Source organism: Rhinolophus ferrumequinum, chromosome 4, assembly GCF_004115265.2.
Source record: "Rhinolophus ferrumequinum isolate MPI-CBG mRhiFer1 chromosome 4, mRhiFer1_v1.p, whole genome shotgun sequence".
Lineage (NCBI taxonomy): Eukaryota > Metazoa > Chordata > Mammalia > Chiroptera > Rhinolophidae > Rhinolophus > Rhinolophus ferrumequinum.
The window spans coordinates 77870634-77897194 of NC_046287.1; the positions used below are offsets into that span (position 1 = coordinate 77870634).

At 34.4% G+C, this 26561-nt stretch overlaps 1 protein-coding gene across 3 annotated transcripts in view; it reads right to left on the reverse strand.

Annotated features, from left to right (window-relative positions):
- The window catches only part of TRAPPC11 (trafficking protein particle complex subunit 11), a 42874-nt gene that overhangs the window by 14844 nt on the left and 1469 nt on the right, over nt 1-26561 (reverse strand). For all 3 annotated transcript variants that reach the window (XM_033104684.1, XM_033104683.1, XM_033104685.1), the window contains 22 exons: nt 25917-26141; nt 23698-23867; nt 23004-23074; nt 21686-21800; nt 17794-17893; nt 17370-17443; nt 15736-15832; nt 13980-14113; nt 13192-13339; nt 10984-11077; nt 10174-10253; nt 9999-10077; nt 9862-9916; nt 9375-9520; nt 8885-8946; nt 8633-8765; nt 7918-8048; nt 5041-5196; nt 3372-3559; nt 3109-3257; nt 2809-2930; nt 1988-2107 (listed from right to left, as the gene is read on the reverse strand). In XM_033104684.1, coding sequence (XP_032960575.1) covers nt 1988-2107; nt 2809-2930; nt 3109-3257; nt 3372-3559; nt 5041-5196; nt 7918-8048; nt 8633-8765; nt 8885-8946; nt 9375-9520; nt 9862-9916; nt 9999-10077; nt 10174-10253; nt 10984-11077; nt 13192-13339; nt 13980-14113; nt 15736-15832; nt 17370-17443; nt 17794-17893; nt 21686-21800; nt 23004-23074; nt 23698-23867; nt 25917-26120 — 2628 coding nt within the window. In that variant the 5' untranslated portion in view covers nt 26121-26141. The remainder of the gene's footprint in view (nt 1-1987; nt 2108-2808; nt 2931-3108; nt 3258-3371; nt 3560-5040; nt 5197-7917; nt 8049-8632; nt 8766-8884; nt 8947-9374; nt 9521-9861; nt 9917-9998; nt 10078-10173; nt 10254-10983; nt 11078-13191; nt 13340-13979; nt 14114-15735; nt 15833-17369; nt 17444-17793; nt 17894-21685; nt 21801-23003; nt 23075-23697; nt 23868-25916; nt 26142-26561) is intronic.

Here is a 26561-nt window from a genome sequence, read left to right on the forward strand (position 1 = left end):
ATATAAGACCCGGTCTTATATTACATTACATTATGTAAGACCCAGTCTTATATAAATAGTAAAATAAGACCGGGTCTTGTATTAATTTTTGCTCCAAAAGACGCAGTAGAGCTGATGGTCCGATTAGGTCTTATTTTCGGGGAAACAAGGTATTATGTGCTTCAAATTATTTCCTCTTTTAATATCATCAAGCTAACTTTTTAAAAAGTACAATAGGTAGGATATGTGACATTTTTATTAATGGTGGAAAAAAAGTGTGCAATGATTCCATGCGTTTAATGCCTAGGGCCTCAGTATTTCCCCCAAAGAAAAGATCTATGGAAATGAAGAAGCAACTCAATGATTAGCTCAAACTTGGCCAACTTTTTAAATTTCCACATGGCCTGCAAAGCAGACTTACTATAAGTAAAAATGAGATTTAATCCAGTAAAGGGAAAGAATTTACACGTAAATTTCCAGAAATGTCTTCCAAATAACACTAGGACCTGTAAGACATTCCGTGAGAACAGAGCTCCTTGGTGAAATGATTTTTAAAGATAATCACTATAACCCTTTGAGAAAATTCTCAACAGAAATTAGCAAATTAAATGCTGTGTTAAGTCCTGAAGTAAAAATACCTATTTAACACCTTTTAACCCAGTATTTTCCAAACATATTTGACCAATTAATTCTTTCTTGTGTAACATCTATTTCTATCCCTCAGAATTTGTATCCCTTAAAAACACATCTTGAGAATAGACTGGCTGAAAAGAGCAAACATATTCTTCTCTAAAAAAAGTGTCATGTACCTCAATAACGTCATGTCTTGAGGAGGGGAAAACATTGTTAAAGATATAGCGGCACACTGTTTTAGCTTGATTCCAGGATAGCTATTAGGTAACAAACAATTATGTTAAAAAGGTACATTCAAGTCTACCATAAGCTTCATTATCAGAAGCAGAAATGATATCCAAGGTTTAGGACTCTAAAGCTGCACAGAACTTTAACATTCTTACTTTACAGATGAGGAAATTGAATCCAAAGTTACATGGCGAACAAAGTTACTTGGGAACATGGGAGTTCCCAAGTTAGGAGGCATTGCTCAGATTAGCACTCTTATTTCTCCTAATTCACCATCCAGGGTTCTTTTTATTACACCAGGCTAGGTGAAATTTTTGACAGTATATTCCATGTCTTCCTCCCTCCCACTTGGGAAATACTCCTAGTTCTCGTAGAATGGTTTTGCCTGCCAGTCACTAACAGAACAGGCCACGGCCCAGACTGTGCAGTAACAAAACTATAAATCCCCGAACTGCTAGGCCTTCTCCTTTGTTGGGCTGAAGACCCAAGTCCTAAGAAAAGGCTGAGACAACAGGGCTGACAGGACTAAGACACTAAATAGTATAATTTCCTATTAATAAAAGAGGATACAGGCATTACATACAATATGGTTACATCTATACAAAAACATGTCCCCTTCCAGAATCTCTATAAATAGAAAAGAGACCAATAAAAAATACACCAGAGTTAACAAGCAGCTGCCTCTGTACGCCGTTGTTGGACTATGAGTATGGCAGCTTTCCTATTTTCACTCTCTTCTATTTACACTCACCAACAACAATTTTTGTAAAAATCTATTTAAAGAGAAAAAATATTTCATAAAGGGATATCTCCCTTCCTCCAAAACCTTCATCATATAAGGCAGTTTACAGATTTTATCTAATGTGTGCTTATGAACAATCAGTTTAGGGTCTCAAGACTTTTTTGTTGGATCTCAAACCTGTTGATTCTCTACACAAAAAACCATGTAGGGCAATTTTCTAATGTCTGAGCAATGAATACCTTATACTGCTCAAAATGAATATAAATGATTTTTAAAAATATATGTTTAATTAAAATTTATAATAGACTATAAGCACCTAACTGCTTATTTTACAGGTAAACTAAAATACACAATAAGGAATACTCCACAAATGATGCTTTCTGAAGTACCTATGGAAAACAATACCTTATGACACTTGCAAACAATTTCTTTTTCTTCAGTAGTTGTATTGATCAGGTAAGAAACATACACGAGAAACATTCTTGAACCCACTGTTCCACAGCGAATATATAACATTTTCTCCAGCTGTAACAAAATATAAGTACTTTTAACTTACTTTACAGAGATTTCCTCCTGATGAGTATTCTAGGATAAGGTCCCTACCTTTTAGAGCAGGGGTGCCCAAACTGCGGCCCACGGGCCAACTGCAGCCGGCAATTCATTTTTAATTGGCCCGCAGCAAATTCCAAAAATATATTTAGTTTACTTAAATAAACCAGGTGGGGCAATACGTACTTCACCTCGAGTGAGTGGCCCAGATGCTTGTGTATTTTACCGCGTATGGCCCTTGGTGAAAACCGTTGAAAAAAGTTTGGACACCCCTGTTTTAGAGTTTACTGTACCAAATGGCTAAATTCTTGAACACTTTTTATAGGCTATTCCTGCCATAGCACAAGAGTGGGATCATTACCCTTCCATCTTTTCTTACTATCACTTTCAATTTCCCAAGAATTCTATGTGTTTGGTTTGAAAATAGAAGTTGATTGAAAAGTTATTTCACTAAGTTAGTTATTTTACAAGCAACTAACTCCCCACAGGGTCATTTGTTTTAAAATCCCTTGTATAAAAACTGCTTAAAATATCTTACACATTTAAATATGTAAAACATGTACCAAATGTGCATTAGTTAAATCACTTTTTTAGTCTCAAGAAATGCTGTTAAAATCCTCTAGAACTCACTACATATTTAAAATTATAAGCTAACAATCATTTCTGACGAAGTTTACCTGTTCCCCTGGATTTAAGTCTCCAACAGGAATGTCAGTGAGTAAAGCCGGGCAGGACTCATCGCACAGTTCTGTTCCATGAAGAGTCACCTGAGTTTTCTGAGTTAAATTGGCATCCTGTCCTAAAGTGTTAATATTGATGTTTTAAAATACAGAGACTTCAAATGTTATGCTAACAATCAATACTGTACAAAGAGCAATATAACATAGCTATATTTTAAACAAACTTCCTAGTGTTGACACCACTTGTGTTTTTTATGTTGGATTATTAAGAGATCAAATTTTAAAAGGAATGTTTACCTGGTTTTAAACCAGCAGTGAGCTTCAGGTCTCTGATTTGGGTCTTTTCATGAGACTGAATAGTCACCAGCAAACAATACATTTCATTAGTCAAGGCAGGAGGGTCATGTCGCAGATGTACAGAAATGTTTGGAACTCTGGAAATGATCCTTTGGGGGAAAAAACCGTAGCTAAGTAACTGTTTTAAAAAACAAATTATTCAAACAAAGTATTTCAAAGACATAAGATGACGTTTCACAATCTGCCCAGCAAGGGCGACCTACATTGTGTTTGCCTGAATGAGGACGCTGTCCCAGTGAACCTCATGGTCGGGGAGCTTGGGTCGTCTTTTAAAAGAACGCGAAGCCTGTAAGGCTTCTTGGGATGAAGCAGCATCTCCTCCTCCTCCCTGCCAATTTAAAACCACACATCTTCCCGTCTCATGGCCCAGGACCAGGTCCACAGAGGTAATCTAAGAAAAAGATCTGTCAGAAATGCCAGCTCATTCTTGTTTGTCGCCATCCCCTCTCCACAAACCACATCACAGAGTGCTGGTCTACGGAGCTCATCTAGAAACCCAGAAGCCAGAACACCTGGCCATCTATCAGCTGGGACATTGGCTAATAGAGCATGTTAGGTTTCCACTTCTTCACCTTCATGTTAGGTTTCCACTTCTTCACCTTCAGAGATAATCAGCTGACTTGCTAGCTAAGACACTGACGATACAATACTGTTATATTAGCACCTGGCATAGCCCTGATGTAACAGATGCTCAATTAGTGGCTGCTGAGTGAAATAAATGAATGTTTTGATAACCATTAACATACTCATAACCCAATTCCTAATTCCACACACTTCTCCGAAAGACATCTATAATATTAGCAATGAAATTCTTTACTACGAAGTGTCCTTTTCAACTAAATCCATTAACAAACGTACTCAAAATAGTATTATTAATCATGATTTATTATCTGCATGCTTCCTTAGGTACCTTGCAAAAAATAAAACATGTAATTAGGGATTTAGTCAAAATCATGAAGAATTTCTTTTTAATGAATAACCAAAAAACTCTGAATACTGGTTAATAAAAGAATCAGCAGATTCACAGAAATTATTATGGGAATATTAGCAGTACAATCTTATGTTTCTATCTTAGAAATGGTCCCAAGTTTACATTAGCCAACCGTTCACATTCAAGGCATGGAAAACATGCACTTAATGAGTGCTTACTACATACTAATCACTTAATCACCACTCCAAGCAATTTACATTAACTGATTTAATCCTCATGAAACACTAAGAGGTAGGTACTATTATTATCCCCACTTTATAGGTGAATAAACTGAGACACACAGAGATCAAGGAACCGCCCAGGGCCAGAGAGCTGGTCAGCTGGAGAGTTGGAATTTAAACCCACGTAGATTGGCTCTAGAGTTTATTACGCTCAATAAAAATATTATTTTCATCATGTATTTCTGAAACGCATTTTAATTATCTGAATTAATAAGTCATTTAATTATTAAATGAATCCTTTAAAATATGTATATCCATTTTTTCTTTAAAAAAGGTGACGATGTTGCAGTCAGCAACATCTAAACATCAAAATGACATAGATCTTTAAACTGAATTATGTCATATTATATAAAATATAACTGCTACATTATAGAACATACTTTGTTTAAAATTCCTTAAGTGATTATGTTTGTCTTATGTGCTAATAGAAAATGATGCCTAATATACACTATTAAGTGAAAAAAGCCAACTACTGAATACTATATATAGTATATTCTCAAAGAAAATACTAAACCACTATGAATGGCTTCCCATGGAAAGTCCAAGTGGAAGATTTTCATTTTTCACTTAAATAAATTTCTGTATTGTTCGAAATTCTTCCTGACATACACACATACTTTTATCCTTTAAAATAGCTTTTAAACAAATTTCATGACTAACCTCAATTTTCTTTCCCACATCTTCAGTTTTTGCAATAAATTTAAATAAAAACTTTCTTGTTTTACCAGGAACTAAGCACATCTTTCCCTGAGTCAAATTTTCCAAAACTTCACTTGCTTTGGATGCTTCTTGGATTACACAGAACTGGTTGTATTCCTGAAAAAGAGGTTAGCAAGGGTCACAGCTTATAAACATCAAAGGCCAAATGATTTGGAGCTTGTTAACTTTAACTCCACTGAAACTGCAGCATTATGAAGGGTTATTAGTAAAAAGAAGTATTTATTTATGCCAAATGGAGGCACTTATCCATTCATTGCTGCCATAAAAGAGAGACAACTCAACTACACACAAGCTGATTTCTGAAAACCTTTAGACATCCCTTTCCTGGAGAGAGAAACAAAGATTTAGTCTTTGTTGCATTGGACACTGTCATTTCCCTTCTTTAAAGAACTTTCTTTTTACTTGGCTTCTGTGACACTAGAGTATCTCCTGTTTCTCATCCTCGACTACCTCCTGCTCTTCCTTCAAAGGTCTTTTTCCTTCTTCTTGTCCCCTGATCAGAGGTTCCACAAGTTTCTGTCCCCTTCTTCTTGTCCCCTGATCAGAGGTTCCACAAGTTTCTGTCCTTTGCCTTCAGTTCTTTTCTCCTTACCGTGTTCCCCCGAAAATATGACCTAGCTGGACAATCAGCTCTAATGCATCTTTTGGAGCAAAAATTAATATAAGACCCTGTATGTTATGTTATGTTGTGTTGTGTTGTGTTGTGATGTGATGTGATGTGAGACGTGGTCTTATATTACAGTAAAATAAGGCCATTCTTATATTAATTTTTGTTCCACAAGATGCATTAGAGCTGATTGTCCGGCTAGGTCATATTTTCAGGAGAACACGGTATGTTCACTTCACTGTCAAGTTTATCCTTGTCTACCTATTCTGTACCTCCTTACTAATATTTCCCACATGAAAAACTTTAATTTTGTTCTATTTCCTTAACTAAAAAAGCTCATATCCACAACTGTCTAGAGGATAATTCCACTACCACTTCAAATTCAGCAAGTCCCAAAGTGAATGATTATCTACCTTCCCAGAGGAGCATATTTCTTCCAGATGAATAAACGAAGACATCTTTCATGAATGTATCTATGGATTCACCATTCTCAACCAGTCAACAAATATCAAGAACTTTCCAAGATGCATCTTCTATCCCAACAGATGAATTATCCTCACAGAAAATTCTTATATAATTAAGTGTTATACTTTCCCTCTAATTTTCATTTCTATTCCATGCTTATGAAACCTAAGAACTCACTACTTTTTTCTTGTGATTTGTATCTTGAATTTCAAATAACACATATTCAGAATATAATCTAACTTTAAAAACGAACTGTTTTTATTTTAATATTTTTATTAGTTTTTCATTATAGAAGTCGTTGATGGTTGTTGTTTTCAGAGGAGTGGGGGAATGGAATAGCACGATATGAGAAAAGTAAGAGTCTCTATATTGACCCTCTAATTCCAGGTTTAAAATATTTCATAGTGATCGAAAATATTATCTGTCCTCCTGGAGCTTACATTCTAGTTTGCAAAACAAGTAATTTACCAAATAATTACATAGACAAAAGTGACAAGTACTAGTAAAGGTTGTGCAACCTGGCTAGGTCCAATCAAAGAGAGGAAGGAAGGCAATCAACGCAGAAAAAAACAAACTTGTTTTTTTAATAGTAAAAAAAAACAAAAAACTATTAAAACACTTTCTTTACCCTTCTTTAACCACTACCCAATAAATAACCAGATAGACAGGACACCAATAAATGAATAAATCAACCTTGAAAGACTTCTATTTACTAGTCTGTCTCTGCTTAACTCAAGTTCCTATAAGCCACCCAGTCTAACTTCCCACTAATCCCCCCTGCTGACCCTTCACCTGTCATGAGGCTGTTGTCTTCACCTGCCCACAAAGAATGTGTACTCCTGCTTCCATTCAGCGTTTTCTCATTGCCAAACATGTCCTCCGCCTCTCATCTTTTTATATCTATCTTAACCTACTTTAACTGGATTTCTAGTCTGCACCATATAATTTGGTCCTCATCGCCCACGAGGCAATCTGTGAGTCAGTCCTGGCCCTTGCCCCCAGAACGCTTATATTTAATGGGGCTGACATATGCTCAACTTTTCCAGGTTCATCATGATGCTAAGAACACTGTAATGCTCAATAAGTGACTGCTGGTTAAAGGCTCAATATACTTTCTGGGTGACTAGAAAGTAATTACCGTTAAGTGAGCTTAAATGAAATAGTCAGAATGTAACTGAGTACTTGACTGTATCACACTACAAATATGCTCAAATGTAGGAAATATAATATGATCTCAATTCTGCAGCAAAAAAAAGTTACTTATATATGGGTGCCCAGAATAAGTCTAGACTATTCAAGAAGTTAATAGTGATGAGCTCTGGGGAATGGGAATGGAAGAGTACATATTTACATATTTACCTTTCACTTTATATCTTCAATTTCTTTAACATCAAACACGTAATAGTTTTATAATAAAAAAAACTAGCATCAATGCTAGATTGCAAAACAAATGATTTGAAAATTATGTTTATTCTGAATATACCTTATTTAAAATTTAAGTTATGTATTATAAAAAATATATAGACAAAGTTCTTAGAATTTCATAAGCACGGAGTGAAAAACATTAGAGAAGGAAAGTATAAAATTTGAATTACTGATACATAAGTTAAGAACTATAAATACATTAATTTTTAATTTGTTACTATGAAATCATTAAGATCTAAAATTTACTAAGCTCATTTTATCTAATTTAACATAAGCTAGATTAAGATACACATGTGGTAAAGACACATTAAAGCCATTACCTGATTATTAAAGCTGACACACAGCTTAGAAAACCTAATGGGATGTGGACAATCAGCCTTCAGATAAATATCGAACTGCACAGGAACATCAACATGAAAACTCGGGGCGTGAAATTTGGCTTTGCATTGCACTAGAGATAAACAAAAAGGGCTGAGTCACACACTAGCATGCACTCTAGACCCACGCACATTCTTCTCTGATTTTCATTTACTCTTCAGAAAGGACACATCTTCCCCAGTCTTCCTGACTTCTACACTTGAACAGACATAAATGTAGTTCACTTTTTAAAAACAAACCAAAGTTAAATAAATTATAGCTCCAAAATCATCTTTAATTTTAAAAAACATAGTTGTTCCTAAAATGTAACAGACATAGAATTTTATAGGAAAAAGAATTGTTTTGTTATTTTTAACTTATTTCAAAATACCTGCCTAGACATTAAAGCATTTATAAACCTTCTGAATAACTATCTTTTCAAGTGCGTTTCAAATAACATCTGAACCACAAATGAATAAAGTAAATCTTAAGACATGAACTAAATATTTAAAATTCTGATTGTTATAAATCAAGGGGAGAAAGAAAAACAGAATCACAGTTTATAAATGATGTACTTTGAAAATTTTTTGACTTTTGGAGTAATTATTCTGCATCTGTTCATTTTGTAGAAATGAGGATGATTTCCCTGAAATAACACTGTAGATGCTGGCTACCCACCAAATGGCACAAAGTCCTGTACTCCTATTGTGAAAACATTGCTTCCGGCCAGAGAAATCCGGTCTGCCCACAGCTTCTGAGCAGTTTTCACAGCTAAGGGATCACAGTCCGGTTCAGGATCAGGACTTTCATTCTGCACCAACACAGAGGTAAACATTCTTTCAGCTAGTTATAAGAAAATACATACACAGAGACACAGATCTAGGTAAACATATCCCTAGAACATATTTTATATAAAGAATTTCAACCTACCATTAAAACATTTATGAGGTTCTTTTCTATCCGAGATTTCTGGTCATCTTTCAGAGTTGAAGCTAATATGAAGGAAAAAAATTAAAAATGTAAGTTAAGACAAGCAGCCCCTCTTAAAGTATTAAAATATTGTAGAATAAATAAATATCTCTTCTAAGATGGCTAAGCACAATTCCAGAATATTGACAGGTAGCACAGCTTTCTAAAAGTTAGCCCAAACACTTGATATACTTGTATTTGAATTCTATGTGAAAAATTATTTTATGCCATATTTTAAAAAGGCAGAAGAATTTTGTTCTTCTCAACTACTAGACCCTCAAGTATTACAAGTTCCATGAAAGTATAAATCCTTTCACTTAGCAAAGTGCCTTGCACATAGCAAAAGTACTATCAAATATTTGAGACAGAATTATTCTTCCAATTTTAAGAAGCTTAAAGATGCTGAATAGCTTTAAAGACTCATAGTTTTACTCAAAGAACATCAAGTTACCTCTTCCAAGGAGTTCTAGGGAATAAGTAATGTAGTCTTTTAACTGGGCCATGAGGTAGGAACACTTCAGAGCTGTAGTCAATACAGATGTGAGGAGAGTCCACCATCCTTCACTCCGATAATCACACATCACATAATCCAGCAACCTAGAAGACAAGAGTATAAGACAGACTGAAACAGCTTCACAAGCAAGGCTTTGAAGAAAATAAAGTGCTGACAGAAAATAAAGTGCTTTCTCATTTCTATATAAACTTCAGACAATCTTATTAAAATAGTTTAACAGGTATTTTCACATTTAGCTAATGTGAAATTAGCTTGCAAATGATTGTACCAATAGGTAGTATTTGAACAAATATCACAGATATGCAGTTTAATAGAAGTAAAAATAATTATGAAAATAATAAATACAACACAAATTTCCTACACAAATTTCTATTCCATAAGATAATCAGAACACTTGTAAAAATAAACAGTGAACAAGACTCACTTCAAAGCTTTGGTATAATCCTTTGCATAGTAATATTCCTCTCCCATCTGAACCACTATAAAGGAAAAAATATTTTATGTACATAACTTAAAATTATTCAAAGTTGCATGAAATTGTGGCATGTTATGGATACATACTTAGATGACTTTTCATTCTTGGACACTTATATTTCTTAAATTGTGCAACAGCATTGCTCAGGAGAGTTATTATTATTTCCTGTTAGAAAACATAAAATGTGAAACATTCCTATAAAAATAATCTCGTCTTCTGTGAATACTGTAAAAATGGTTTATATTGAAAAAAAAAACTTACAGAGTGAACAACATTTCTCTCCTTCAGTTGAATGGCAAGAATTCCTACCTTCTCTTTTTCAGGATCAGAAAGATCAAAACCTGTATAAGATAAGACACTACCCATTTTAGACAGATCATTTAACATAAATCCACATGAACACTGGGTATGTACACTCCTTGAATCCTTTAATATAATGTATTTTAAATTCTTTAGCATTCTAGAATTTTAAAGATTCTAAGAGCCGCCTTCCTTAGTATGGAAACGTCTCTGTGATCTCTGTTCTGAAGAGAACATCACTGAGCTCAATATTCTTTAGCCAGAGGGACTCAACCACCTGAAGAATAATACCAACGTCATCTCTACACAGAATACACTTCCTGGAGATTAAAGTAAATAACTTCTTAACACTTACGGTTCAATTACCACAGAAATTGCTCAAATTAAATTATGTATAAAAAACAAAAAAGATGCAGGGAAATTATTTTTCAGGTGATATAAGTTAATGCTGTTTTCAAATGTCAAATAAATCATTAAAGTTAACTGGAATTAAAAAACTTAAATAGACCAGAGTGACTTATTAATTTTGTTGTTTAAGATAACAGCTGGCCCAAATGTTTTAATCAGATCCACATCTTTAAGTACTAGTTATTCTGAGATGTAGTGATTGAAACAAAACATCCTAGAAAGAACTGAAAATCTTTAAAAAAATGTTTTAAAAGCACCCATTTCTACCTCAACATAATTTGTTGTCCTGAATGTAGCCAATAGAAAAATGATACCTTTGCTTTTTGAGGTTGAGAAAAAAGAGAAGCGGGAAAAATTATTTACTTAGTATTCCTTGTCGCCATGGTCTTTGTCCATAAAAGTCAAGAACGCCTGTTTGTGTTTCTAAGGGATCAGGATTGGGATACGTTACAGAAGCCTGTAAATTAAAACACAATCCTAAATAAGAGTTCATGTAACCCATCACAAACCAACTCTCCCTAAGTCTTTGACAGAATAAAAAAGTTTTCATAAATACAAATACCGAACACATTCAAATATCAAAGTTGTGATTATTTTAACATAAATGTTCACAAAAGTTAAACTAAAGATGTTTCATTTAATATTTTGGTGGTCTCATGATAATTAAATTGAATAAATCAACCTGATTCTGACAAATGATTTCATAGTACAGCAAGTCCTCGAAGAACATCATTTCATTCAACATCATTTCATTATAACATAAGAGTTAACCCTTAAGAACTTAACTCTTGTTTATATCAATTAGCCTCTGGTAAAACTGGTTTCATTATACATTGTTTAGCTTAAATGTTAAGTGTGAACTTACTGTAATTAACTTTACATTTTCTTACCTTTGTTACAATAAACCAGTACAAATATATTAAAAATTATGCTTGATGTTTATTACATGTGTGTAAGTACGTTTTGTGCAAATGAAAATAATGTCATAAGAAATTTTAAAAAGAGACTATTTTCTTTCTTTATCACTAGAGTTTAAATACTGGCATTGGTAGGGGAGGCACACTTTTGGCACAAGAATTTACATATTTACATTGCTTTATAATTTTAAATCTTTTTTATAACTTCCCCCCTCTGAAACCAAAATGTAATATAAGTAGACTATTGAAAACTGCAGAAAACATCCAAAATTGAAAGGATAAAAATTTAAATTACCTATAAACCTACTACCCGCTGTTAATAATGTATACATTTTTCTTCCACACTTTGTATGCAAACATTTATTCATTATCAACTGGAATAATTTTTCATGCTGCTTTTTTGATTTATATATATTCTGGTACATTTCACCAAACGCTTAATATTCTTCTAAAACATTATTTTTTATGGCTGCCTGCTGGTCCACATTTTAACAAACTCCTTATAGTTTTATTTCTATTTTACATTACAATTAATAAATCTGTCAGAATTTTGTAAATAAATCTTAGTACTTATCTCCTAGGATTGCTTATCTGCTTTAGCCTTCCTGAAAATGCAATTCTGGGTCAAAAGACATACACGATTTGGAGGCTTCTCAAATAGTTATACTTGATCTTAGCCAAAAGGCCAAGAAGCGATTCTCTCAAATAATTATTTGACAGAAATACTATTTTACATTCCAGCCAATGATATTCATTAATGACCATTTCCTCACACCTTTATAAAACCTAGTTTTAACCACCTTTTAAAGTATTGTGCTCGAATTACAATATACCAAACTTTTTAAATATATATCATGCAATGAAGTTATAAATCATATACAAACAATATGGCAGAGTATAGTCGAATTAGATCATGATTTAAGGGAAAAAATTCATACATTTAAAGTACTAATAATCAAACTGCTTTTGGAAGAGTTTTTTAAGTAGTAATATTGATAACATTCACCTATCTTCAGAGAAGTAAACTGCAGATTTTAAGTGAAAATAAACTGGTGTTAACTATATGAATGTAAATGTATTTATATGTATACACAACTTGTTCTGATTTGAAAGGTGCTTATGGGGAAACTGGTATCTAAATATAATCATTCAAGAGAAAGGCAAAATACCAAGTTTAAGAAACTCTGCAATTAACATTATGCCTCAAACAGACTCCCAGGAGTTTTCCACACAGAAAAAAACCCTAGGAAGAGAAGTCAGTCCAAAGTTATTCTCTCTGGTGGGTCAAAATAAAGCGTATGCCCCCAGTGTCCTTCAAACTCCTACAGACGTGGTCACAGAAACAAAACACTGGATTTACAGTGTGACACAGACTAAAGTGTGGCTTTTATTTTAAAGTAATTTTCTCTTCTCTAAATCACTAACTTAGGGACAATCACAAATCAGTTCTTCAAAGAAAAAGTTCTGCTTAATTCACAGGTAAACATGGAGTACTCAGTCTAAAATAATCACAATTCCTGAAAATATGAGAGATAAAAACTGATTACATTCAAAGGCTTACAAACAATTACGAACTTCAATCACTCTTGTCTTCTTTCAAGGGAAGATGAATCAATTTCTTAAATGCCAAATAACATGGGAGTCGGTAACTTACTTCATGGTTACAGAGGGCTTTTGCAAGCTGTTTCCGCTCCTGGGCATAGTACGCTGCCTGCTGGTAATAAAAACCAGGATTCTGTGTCTGAATAGCTGTCAACCCTAACTTAATAGCTTCATCAAATAAATCTCCAAAGGCCTGGAATCTTAAAGAAAAAAATCAAGAAATAAAAAAAGAATGAAAAACAAACAAGAAAGAAAAGGCTTACTTCTGAAATTATTCATCCTAGAACTATACCCGAGCAGACTTTATTAAAATAATGCTAGTGATGAACTATAAATTGGTGGGATTCTTTGTGTAAATACTAATATACACTAATTGTAGGTTACAGATAAATTCTGTATTTAAGTCAACTCTTCTGTGCTAGCAAGTCTTTATAAATATACCACCAAAATTGATGTGAATCTAGTTCCCGCCACTCAAATACATTCATGTTTCTGGGAATAATTTCATATTAGCAATTTTTAAAAGCCAGTGCCAAACAGCAAGTTCTATGTCAGCAGGGATTTTTTTGTTGTTGTTCACTGCTACATTCTCAGTACCTAGACACATGGCAGAAGCTCAATAAACGCATGAATGAGATGGTACCATGAATTAACCTATTTCCATTAGGGAACTGTATGAATCAATTTCTACTATTACTGGAAACATACACTAGATCATTAAAAACCCACTTACTGACAAATGTCTTAGTTCAATTTTGAACCAAAGTCCATGCTAGTTCCATCCCTCCAAATCCCAAGTACTTAGAAAAAAAATTTCTAAAAGTACGATGTAAAACATACTGTTTAGACATCCATGCAGCATGCTCAAATGACAACTCTGCACTTCCGATTTTTTTCTTACACAAGTCGATGTGTTTTCGGAACTGAGCAATTGCATCCAATGGGGTGTTGTGCTGAAAACACAGCCTACAGATCTGCAAAACGTAAATTCAATCCCAAAGTAAAAAAGAAAATCAAAGTCAAAAGGCACAGTCATTTAAAAATGTATAAAATTGGAGACTAACTTTAAAGATTATCAGGTTTCCTTCTCTGAAGTTCTTTGGGATAGAATTGATTTTCTCTATCGGAAAGGTTATGCTAAAACCAGAGGTTATGTCCCTTTGATAAATGAAATCGATTATTTAATATTTGTACTGAACTTATTCTACACCTTAGAAGAGCCTTTTAAAAGTATAGAATAGAATAAAAACATATACTCAATGAAGAACATTAACGGTGGACAAAAGTAAAATATCGCCAACAGGTAACTGAGAAAGGACAGATTAACTTTCAGTTGTAGAACAGTCAGAAAGCTAAAGACTTTCTGTAGCACAATTAGAACACAGCAGCTTCCATATCAAATAAGGATTACAAAAATTCCTGAAAACTTTTGGTCAAGGATGCTATTTCAAAACAGGAGTAATCTATGTGTATGTAGGGTAAAAGGAAAAACAGAAGAAACAAAGCCTAAATTTATTTCTACATGCTTACACAAGTTTTAATTGTATTTTGTTGGTACAAAGGAATATATGAAAAGCCTCTCATCTAGCTCTGTTCCTCAGCCATCCAACTTCCCTTTCCAGAGGCAACCAACAAATTTATATATAAACTATTATTTTTATACAAATAGTATCTTACTAAATACGCTGCTTTGTGCCTTACTTTTTTCATCTAACAATGTATTGTGGATCTCATTCCATATCAATATATGGAATTGCCTCATTCTTACTAGTTGTATTTGGAGTTATAATTTATATTATTTGGAGTTATAATTTATATTAACCAGTCACTTATTGCTGGGTTATTTCCAATCTCTTCCTATTACAAGATGCAATAAATATTCTCATATATGTGATTTGCAAGTCTTAGCACACGTGTCAGATAAATTTCTTGAAATGGAATTGCTAGTTCGAAGGGAACATCCGTTTAAATTTGTAGTCATTGCAAAAGGATTCTCTATAGAAGCTGGACCAATTTACACTTACAGAAACAATGAATTAAAGTGTTCACCTGCCCACACATCACCAACCCAGTGCCAGCCATCTTTAAAAGATGAGTGTGGTAAGATTACAAGCAAAACAAACACCCCTCACTTGCCTCTGGGAGCATCTATTTCTACCATATACAATCTTAAAATGTGTAAATAACAAGTTTCCTCTAAGGTGAATAGAGACACCTTTCTTACGGCTGTTCTATTAAACCAAGGAAGCCTTACAGAATTCTAATATGTTACACCTTTTAATATTCAATAATATAAGCAGCTTTCTTCTCACTTCTTCCTGCTCCCACTTAAAAACAAAGAAAAGACCTTCCCAAAGGAGTTTTACAAAAGCAAAACTGCTCTAAATGAGAACTCTAACACCTATAAACTCAAAACCAAGCATTACAATTAGGCTGCTAAGAACCAGGTATCCTTGTGACAAAGGACATAAACATAAAGGAAGAGAGCACAATTAATCAAATACTTTTCAGAGCAAGTAACTAATTTTGATTTTCAAATTTTAAAACGATAATTTGGTATTTAAAAATAAGTTTTATTTGGAAGTAGAACTATTACCTTGTAGTTTATAAATCCTGCCATCGTCTTAATTTCCAGAATATTAGTTTCATGGGCTCTCAATTCATGTACAAGATTATAGGCGGTCCTATAATTCCTAATATAAACATGGGGAAGGTGGTTAATTATGATATAAATTTATTTTAAGAAAAGATTCTTAAGAACAAAATTGTTAGAAACGGATGACATTGATTCAACATTTCTTAGCACTCAGCAGCTCAATATCATATATGTATTAATCTCTGATTTCCTGAAAAATGATATATTAATAATGTGTGACAGGATACACTGATTTTTCACTAAGAACAGTACCATCATGTGCATTGTTCTGTCGTTAACATTTGTCAATAACTGATAGAAAATAAGTTGAAAAACCAAAGTAAAGTGAACAATTGTCCAGAATTACATTTACAAATTAGCATTCTGTTAAAAAAATAAGTATTTCTTAAAAGCATCATAATGAGCTTCTCAAACAAACAGAAACTGTGTTATCCAAGAAGGTGCTATCAAGATAGCACAGGTCAACAGTTTTTAAACACAAGTATCTCTGTAGGTTAAGTGAATACTCCAGCCTGGGTACAGGCTGGAGGGAGGGAAATGTCCTTAGGGCAGCTGGTGCTACAGTAGAGAATGTGTGAGAAAAGAGAGCCTGGTAGAGCCTGGCCTGAACATGGAAAGTAATGAGGAAATAGCAAGTCTTCGCCAAAGAAAACTGTTTGCCGCTAACTTCAACAGATAAAATTTTTCTTTCCAGAAATATTTTTTAACAGAACTGGAAGTAAAGGTTTTTAATTAATATCATGGATTAAAAAAAAAAAGAACTACATTAATTACATGAAGTTGTTGAGATTTAGAGAACACTATTTGGTGCTTTGCAACTCAGTAACAAAAAGAGGTTTCTGCAACATTCCTCTGAATAGACATATTTAATTATCTCTCTAGTTTTCTCCCCTGTACACTTAGCCTCTCCTCTATTTTAGGATACGTAGTCGCTGTTTTTTCATCCCTTTGTTACACTGCCACAATCTTCAAAAATTGAGACAAAGCTAGAAAGAGATCATGTCTTATTAACTTGTGCTTAGTTAAAAGCAAAGGAATAAAATGCTTAACCACTGCCAATACATCTGCAACTACTCATCAAAGCTCTAAGCAGAGCCTTTGAATGAAAAATGATGCACTGATAGACATTATAAACTAAAAAATAAATTTAATTAAAAATAAAATCATAGTTGAATAAAATAAATGCACTATAACCTTAAGAAATTCATAGTCTGATAATGTTTAATGTATATTTAACTTTGGAAATCAGTCTTAACATGAAGATTTTATTAAATATACAAATAAGAAGTAATCTATGGGAAAATTTTAATATTATGTGTGTTTACATCATAAAAATTCATTAAACTAGACCAGCAAGCCTTATAACACTATGAAATGTATTTCCGATAATGGAACTTTTTTTAAAACCCCAAAATATTATAGTCCATTCATCTCTAGACAAACTAAATACTACATACCTGAATCTAAGCCAACATACACATTTTAAAGTTTGGTTGTGATTCAGAAATTGCCATTAACATGTTATTGTTAACATAAATAAGAAAAATTTAGTTTGACAACTGTTAGAAACTTACTTCAGAGCATTTTGTGTATCTTGTTTCAATTCACTAAAGAAAGCTATTTTGAACTGATGTCTAACAAATAAAAGCTGAAAAACAGAATAGAAAAAAAATCATTATTACACATATTCTCTTTAAAGTGTAAAAACTATAATGTTTCTTAAGAGGAGACATAAAAGTATGAAGGAAAATATTCAAAATTAAAGTTCAAGAATTATTCCAATAAATATCATTCAGAAGACCATGAAAATCTGTATTTAAGAACTTTAAGGGCAAAGGGTACAATAACTAATTAGGTTTTAAATGCTTTAAAAGTACTGAAGCCATTTAAAAACGTCAAAGTATTAAAGATACTTAATATTCCCCCAAAATTAATCCGTGATGAATAATCTGCTCTAGAATGCCCCTATAATTTCGTTCTTTAGGAAAAAACACATACCTGATGTGTTGTTTTATTCAAAAATTCTTTATGAGATTTCACTCTTCTGATCTCAGTGTAGTAATAAGTCTGTGCGTGTTCGTAAAAGGCATTTTCTAATCTGGTTAAAAACAACAACATTCAAATACCAGTTATTTTAAACCAAAATGTTTTCAAGAATCATACTTGTAAGAAATAAAAGTAAAATTCTGATCATGTCTGGTTTATCTCGTGATGAAGATAAAAAGTAAACCAAAATATAACCTACATTTCTAGATTTCAAAAATCTAAAAATAAGACTTCCCACTTAGTGATTTAAACTCGCTGAATTTTAAATATCCGTGCTTTTTCATGATGTTCCTGTCCCCAAATAACCACTACTTCCTTCCCCCTCATCTAAACCTTCACGGCACAGCGGCAGTCCTTCCTCTTCTTTAAAGCTTAAAGCCTTCCCAGGCCACATCTGTCCATTTGTTCTCTGAAATCCTATAGGCCTAACAACTTGTATTCATGGTTTGCACACTTGGCAATGCTCTGGTATTTGACACGGATGATTTCAGTCTCGTCAACTAGATCAGCTCCTCCATGAAGGCAGGAACCTGACTGGCTTGTTTTGAACCAGATAAGACATGCACGGACACATGTATATATACTTATATACACACATATAAAACTACAGATATCTACCCTTTAAATTTATTATTTGACTTGTCTCAAAATGGAATTTATCCTACCAGATAATTCAGATTAAAATTCTGATAACAAGCATCTCCCTTCTGTAGTGACTTATCCTGCAGATCTGTGGTATTCACTCTAGCAAAATTCATGCAAAGATAATATGGGATCCATTTTCTGCTATCACTACACTAGCACATGAATTAGGTAACTCTTTTTATTTAGAGTATGCAAACATATAAGTCACTACAGCTGAATTTTGAAAAGCTATCACTAACACTAGGAAACAGAGCTATCGGTTCTCAGGTGAAGAACACTCAAGCTTCCATGCTACAGATTCTGACTTAAGTCTAAAAGAAAAGGAGCTTTCCTGAATTTCGGCAAGTATGTAATAGGGAAAAATAGTCATATAGCTCGTGGGACACAGTAAGGAGCTACCGTATACTTAAAAGGAAGTTACTATTAAAGGTAGATCCTGGGCTAAAGGCTGAAAGTAAAGGCAGTAAGAAAAGCAGAAGCAATAGCAGCAGGAGTGTCGGACTACTTACATCCTTTCCTCTTTTCCCTGCAGCCTTTTCACTAAGCGTGACAGGAGGGAAGAGTCCCACCCATCAAAATGCTTATAACAGTCCCAATTCTTACTTTAGGAAATATAGATCAGAGATCCAAAATCTAACCACATGGATCGGTGTACGTGTCTATGGTGTTTTATATTTTTAACAAGTGAGTTTGGACCTGTTTAAACTTTTTTTGAAATAGTTTTAAACTAGTCAGAAGATTGTTTCCAAAATTTTCAAGGGTGCAGTTGATGATGACAGCAAATAATTATATAGACCACACATTTAAATTGGTCTCAGAAAAAAAATCAAAATGCTGAGACACTTCATTTTCAGCACATAATCTCTATAGCACAACTTTCCTCTGAAAAGCATTTGCTTCCTTACGTGTTATTAAAATGTCACCTTTGTTTGGAAAGGCAAAGTTCAATTTTTTTTAATCTGCTGGTTAGCATGACAGTGACAGCCAGCCTGTTGTCCTCAGAGGAAAGGTCTGAGAATTCAAAACACTTTTTTTTTTAATAAAGCAAAATGCTTAACTCATCATAAGTTTGACAATTCTCTTAAGTATTTTGCATTCAAATGATCACTGAACCTCTCAGGTAGAAAAGATTCCCACTCAACACATTAATGCAAGTTTTATAAACATTCTACCACTTTGACACTTACACAAAATTAACCAAATCACTGACAACTTGTAGCATGTATACTTAATACATCAAAACGTCTGAAAGCGCACAAATGAGTAAGGGTGCCACCAGTAGCTCTGCTAATTCCTCCCAGACCAGACACTGAGTATGAAGATTTGCTGATATTCAGCTTTATGCTCGCTCTTCAGAAAAAAATACAAAGATGAGGAGAGGGACTGCCTTATGCACGCCGGTGCTCACATCCGTATTTTGGAGGTCTTGCTTTTCACATCAGTCATGTTGACATTGTACTCCTTATCAAGATGTTTCATTATCCCCAATAGGACTACAGGGGTTAAGGGCAGAAGCCGCAGTTTGTTTCTCTTGTATCCACGATAGTACTAAATTCGAAAGCTGAGGACGGGCCAGGCATTAAGGAAGGTTCTCAATCTCAACACTCTCGATGTTTGGACAGGTAACTCTCTGCTGTGTGGGCTGCTCCACGCACAGTAGGATGTGCAGTAGCTTCCCTGGCCTTCACCTGAGCGATGTCAGTTAGGAGACCCTCTATCTTGCAATCCTAAGTGTTTCCAGGCATTCCCAAATGTGCCCTGGAGGGCAAAATCACCCCAGTTAAGAATCACTGGGTGGAGGTATAGGATAGAGGATAATGACTTTCTAAAGAAGGCTGCATGACAGCTGAGCCTTAAAAGCTGAGTAAGACAGCGCCTAGAAAAGAGGGCTAGTGTGTAAGCACAGACAAGAAACAGCACTGTGAACAGGGAACTACTGAAGCACAAAGGACAGAGAAGAACTGTAAAGGCCTGGAGAGGCAGTCAGAGGCCGGCTGGTAGGCTGGGATGACCACAGTGCAAGGGGCAAGCACGGGTGGGTGTGTGTCCACCAGCTACCTAGATACTGTGCCTCTCCTCTCTGTGCTCCCCGTGAGTCATAAGCTGAAAAAACAAACTCGTTATCCTTTTCCTCTGCACTCTGGGTAGTCATCCGAATTTTATCCTTAGCACTACTGATCTGACTTTCTATAGTATCATTTCGACTCCAGTGCTTCCAGTGTGGAGATTTATTTTGCTAACTGCATTTAAGTTTTCTGACAGTTCATCTTTTTTTGTTGCCTTTTCATGCTCTTTCTTTCTGGATTTATGCTTCTCTGTCTTAGAAGTCATTTATTTATATAACAATGAGAATGGCATATAACTTCCCTGTAGGTCATTTTTAGAAGTTTACTTCTAAAAGAGAGACAGGAACAAACATAAGAGAAGCAATAATCAAAGATTATTCACTGTTCTTCATTTTAACGACACTTACGCAGAATGAAAGGGAAACCATTATATAGTTAAAAATCAATGAAAATACTCATATCTAAATACATCATGGCCAGAAACTTAATACTATAAAATGTCTCTCCTGCAACACTAAGTGCTAGGGAAAAAATGGATAGTGGTCACATAATTTGTGAGATAATGTTATACCCTAGGGTAATATGCCCATTATACATACACGCTTTATAAAGACATTTAAGATATGCTGGGGCTCAAACCCTTAAAAATTATTTAAATACACACATCAACATATCGAAAATGAAGCAAAACAAGAGGCCAGAAATGGAGACGCTAATGTGAAAGGACAAACAAGTTAAGTCATAAAAGGACATATAGCAGTTACAGAGAAGAACAATAAAAAATCATGCAAATCTTTTTTTTTAAATGAAGTTGGCCTACATGGATACATACGGTGTCAGTGAGGTAATGTTATGTGGCAGTTCAGTATGCGTGGTGGGATTACATTTATTTTTATATAAAAACAGGTTTTTTAGAAAGGAAACTTAAGTTGTTCATAATGGTTACCTCAAGGAATTGGAGAAAGTTAAAGAGTTGACAAAGGGGACTTTCACTTTTGTCTTATATCCTCTGTACCATTTGAATTTTTTCCCATGAACATGTTTTAATTTTTTTAAATAAATGGGTCTAAACTACCAATTTCTCAATGTCTAAAGAACAATATAAAGAAAAAAATCTAAAGACCTTTATTTACCTTATAATATAACCCACAAGGTGGTCGGTGTGGGGCAGTACAAACAAAGACTTTCCTGAGAGTTCACATGCATTACATAAAGCTGCAGCCCTTTCTGAAGCAATGACATCTTCACCTGTTAAAAAGTCACATAAAGATAAAGAGAGAAAATAATTAATGTCATTTTTCTAAATGAACATTTCCCCAAATCTGAACAATATCATTAAGAATAAAAACCTAAACCACTGTCACCCAGCCAGTAGGGCTCCTGGGGTCCTTGAGAGCTCTGTGGGGTTGTTAGAAGTTAAGCCAAGATACATTGAGCCAAGACAGCGCATGTAATGCCAACAGATACGCTACGTAACTATTTCAAAAAACCAAAACTAAAAATGAAAGCAATAATTCATGAAAATGATTTCCAAAACTACTTAGGATGCTGTAGGTTTCAACACAGAAACAAAAAAAATATTTTGGTCTCTCAATATATGACAAGGTAGAAGAAACAAGCATTTGAAACCAAGACATATTCTTACAGGAAATTAGAAATCCGGTATCATTTTTCTTAGCCCCATTGCAAATTAAGAAAAAAATATTACAGAAGATAACACATAATTTTAAATACATCACAGATAAGTAAACCTTTTTAAAAAATCAAGTGAATAACTGCTTTGTCAATTGATACATGCCTCCATGGGAAGATAAGTAGAACTCAGGGAGCACGACTTAGAAAGATTTGCGCTTTAATATTTTTAGTTGTTTAACATATATTCATGCATTATAAGTACTTTTTAAAGTTAACACACCATCTTTCACACATTCATGCATAACTGAATGTGTGAAAGATTTTTTTTTTAATTAAAGTTTATTGGGGTGACAATGGTTAGTAATGTTTCAAGTGTAATAGTTCTGTAATACATCATCTATATATCACCTTGTGTGTTCACCACCCAGAGTCAGTTCTCCTTTCATCACTCTATGTTTGATCCCGTTTACCCTCATCTACCACCCTAACCCCTCTTTTACCCTCTGGTAACCACTAAACTTTTGTCTATGTCTATCAGTTTTTGTTTGTTTGTTCCTTTGTTGCTTTCAGTTTTGTATCAGTGAAATCATACGGTTCTCGACCTTTTCTGTCTGACTTATTTCACTTAGTATAATAATCTCAAGATCTATCCATGTTGCCGCAAATGGCTCTCCTGGGTATCCACCCAAAAAATCTGAAAACATTTATCCGTAAAAATATATGTGCATAAAAGATTGTAACATTAAAAATTATGCCTCCTGGCAATAAGAATTGGAGGTACAAGGCAATTAATTAGTTATTAATTAACTTTGATACCTGGGGGCAAAGGGGTTTTCTTCTGAATTAGAACCACTGCAACTTTTGTGTTTCTCCCTTGTAAACTTTGCCTGCAGTGGAAAAATAATAATAAAATTAATTAAATAATTAAAAAAAAATTTTAATGTATTCAAGACTTTACATAAAATACAAGTTTGATAATTCAAACATAAATTACAAATTAGAAAAACACTGCATAAAAAGAAACATATATGCCACAATCATTTAAATTCTAAAAGTATCTCATATCAAGCTTCTCCTCCTTACAAAAATATGTTTTAAAGGCAAAAGCTTAATCTATCCTTTTATGTAAAAGTTATAATACAACTTATTTCTTTATAGTGATACATGACAGAGTAGTCATTCAAAAGTATTATTTTGCAACTGAAATGGTGATAAAGCAAAAGTATATGTGGAACTAAAGCGCAGTTTACTGTATCTTCAAAAATGTAAGTGCAAGAAAAAGCATCTGGCAATTCAGATCAATTTGTCTTCTAATTTCTTCTTATCGCTTAGCATTGCAGAAGTTCATATGAATGCTTCCTGCAAGGAACTGAACTCGTTTCACTGGAGGTCAGCGATCCCCAAAGTGACCACTGCAGTCTAACAGCACTCAGTTGTCTTCAATAAATGTTAGTAAACAAAAGACAGGTACAGCCGAACCAGTCAACCTGACAAACGGCGATGACCAGACCTGACTATTTCCACTCTGGTGGCGCACTCTGACTGCTTTTCCTTCCACTGAGGCTCATCCCAGTCCAGTTCATAGAACACAACCACCAGCGCTGGCACCAGATTCAGATGTTTATTCATCCAGCCAGTCTTTAAGATCCCTTTCGGAATGTACCATTCATATGAAGTTCTCTGCAAATATTGGCAAAAGTTGGAAAGAGTTACTTGATAATAACAGCAGCAGAAACCACCTATCCTTGAGTGCCAAGTAGTTTATGTGCCTTTATCTCATTCATTACATACATGAGCCATTTTTAAGATGAAGGAAATTCTGGCTAACAGATCAAATAAGAGCTAGCAAGTACTACCAGTAGAATCTCAACCCGAGAGCTGCGACAATTTGCATTTAAAGAATGACCAAAGCCAAGAGTTTCTAATGATGTCAAGGCTCTCAAATGCCCTGGAAAGAAAGAGCCCTTTTCCAGGTCAATTCTACTTATATTCCTCACCCCAATTTCTGTTCCTGTAAAAGCTGCTCAAATAAACCATTATCTAAAACCCAACATGACTTCATTTTTCCAAGACATATTAACAGGAAGACACTTCACCTTACTTGTGGCTAAAGGGAAAAATGAAGAACAATTCGTAAACAGAGAAGCATTAAGAACAGTCACTCACCGGTCAGCGCTGAGTGCCAGGTCGTGGGGAGGTGACACAGCTAATCTCCAGGATTAGCCCTGGAGAATGCAGCTGAAATTTCTAATTATTTCTAAAGCACATGCACTGACTCAGACTATTCCAGCTCATGCTGGTGTAACGCCTACTTCAAGTGAGGAGTAACAAGAACAGTAAGGAAAGAACTGGGAAGATGAAAATGAAAAGCTCCTAAACTGGAGAATTGAAGAGAAAAGGGGATGAGTTGTACTGGGCACCTGGCCTTCGTTGACATAAATACCACATTAAAAAAAAAAAAAGATGTGTAAGGGCCTGGGGTGCTATTATTTGCAGTTTCAGAGAGAGCTCTCCGTTTCTATGGCTGGGTATATCAAACTGTGTCTCAAGTGTGTGCTTCTCAAACACATGAAAAGAATCAGCAGGTAACAAAGTCCTACCCTTGCAGAGTTTAACTGAGGAGACCTGGTGATGATGACATACTCCAGGTGATGATGACATACTTGGTCTAGAGGCCAATGTGCCAGAAACTCTACTCTAGGGGAAAAAAAGAAAAAAGGTGGGGGCGGTGAGGGCGCAGTTATTTTGATCAATGTGCTTTGTTAGTTGACTGTCAGATCAAACTCATACAATTATGGTAAATAAATAAAAAATCAATTAAGTGTACATAACTTTCTTTAAAAAGTAAATTGACATAAGTGCTATATATGTATTAGCTACTATTAATACTATCATTATAAATATTATTTTTCTAGGTAAATTAGTCTTTATTATGATGCTCACCCTAAATGACAGTTTTGAACCTAACACCTTTCCTCGTTCCACACTGAATAAACTGTTTTAGTTTATGTAGAACTCCCTAAGGACAGAGAACATGTCTTATTTAAATTTCTATCACCAGCCTATTGCATAGTTCCAGGTATCTAACACAAAACAAACGCTCAAAACAATGTGTGTGAAATTGAACCAAACTGTAAAGTGCATGGATTCTGTAATGATACTGGCAATGATAAATGGGGAATGTGAGACCTTCCTTTTGAGAGGCCTTCATGGAGACACTGGGCTTTTTATAAACAAATGAAAAAAGGAAAACCTAGGCTCATAGGATAAAAGGTTTAATGATTATAAAGTAATTATTCCTCTGGAGTTGAAAAAAATAACTATCTTTAAAACACACCTATAGTATATTACATACATGAAAAAGCCCTGGGTTTTCTTTATGCATTCCTGTAACCATTCCTTAATAAACTCGGGGGTTTTTCCAGCATAAGCAATAGGAACAAAAAAGATACCATGTTTCCCCAAAAACAAGACCTAGCTGACCAATCAGCTCTAATGCGTCTTTTGGAGCAAAAACTAAGACCCAGTCATATTATATATTATATCATATCATATCATGTCATATTATATAAGACCCGGTCTTATATACTTATTTTACTATAAGACCGGGTCTTATGTTAATTTTTGCTCCAAAAGACGCATTAGGTCTTATTTTCGGGGAAACATGGTATATGCACATATAGAGGGAGAGAAGAAGAGCACCCATGCAATCAGAATGCCATTCATTACCTTGGGTCTACATTTGGGATACTCGTGGTCACCGGGGAGCACCTTGAAAGAAATTGGTACCCGATCAGCCCTCCGATTGGCACAGAAAGCATCCCAGACAGCTCGATGGACAGCATTATAAACCACGTCCAGGCCAGTAAGAGTAACAAAAGCCATAGGCCGACAACATAATTCCACAGGGAAGTCCCACTGTGTTGGGCTCATGTTCAAGGCGTTAAGAAAAATCTGAAATACAAATGTTAATACATTCATAACTAAATTCTTTAAAGTCCATATCCATACCTAATATGTGAACCTCCATCCTTTAGAAAAATTACAAAATGGTAAAAAGACTTTGAAGTGTCTGCAAACTATCAAGCTAGTACAAAAGATGAGAAAGGAAAACTTTAATTCCTAATTTGACCTACTGCAATTTATTATTGTTATTGCATTTATAAAAAAACCTTTCACATTACAAAGGTTGTAGTCAACTTTAAGACAAACCAATATTTTCATTAACATCTCAAAATGCGCACAGAACTTTGGGACGAGCAGACCAAGAAAGCATGCTCAAATTCAAATAGGTCTCATGACCTACTTCAGCTATAAAGAAAAATAATTACTGACTTAGATATACAATAAAGTACAAAAGTCTCTAACTTCTCT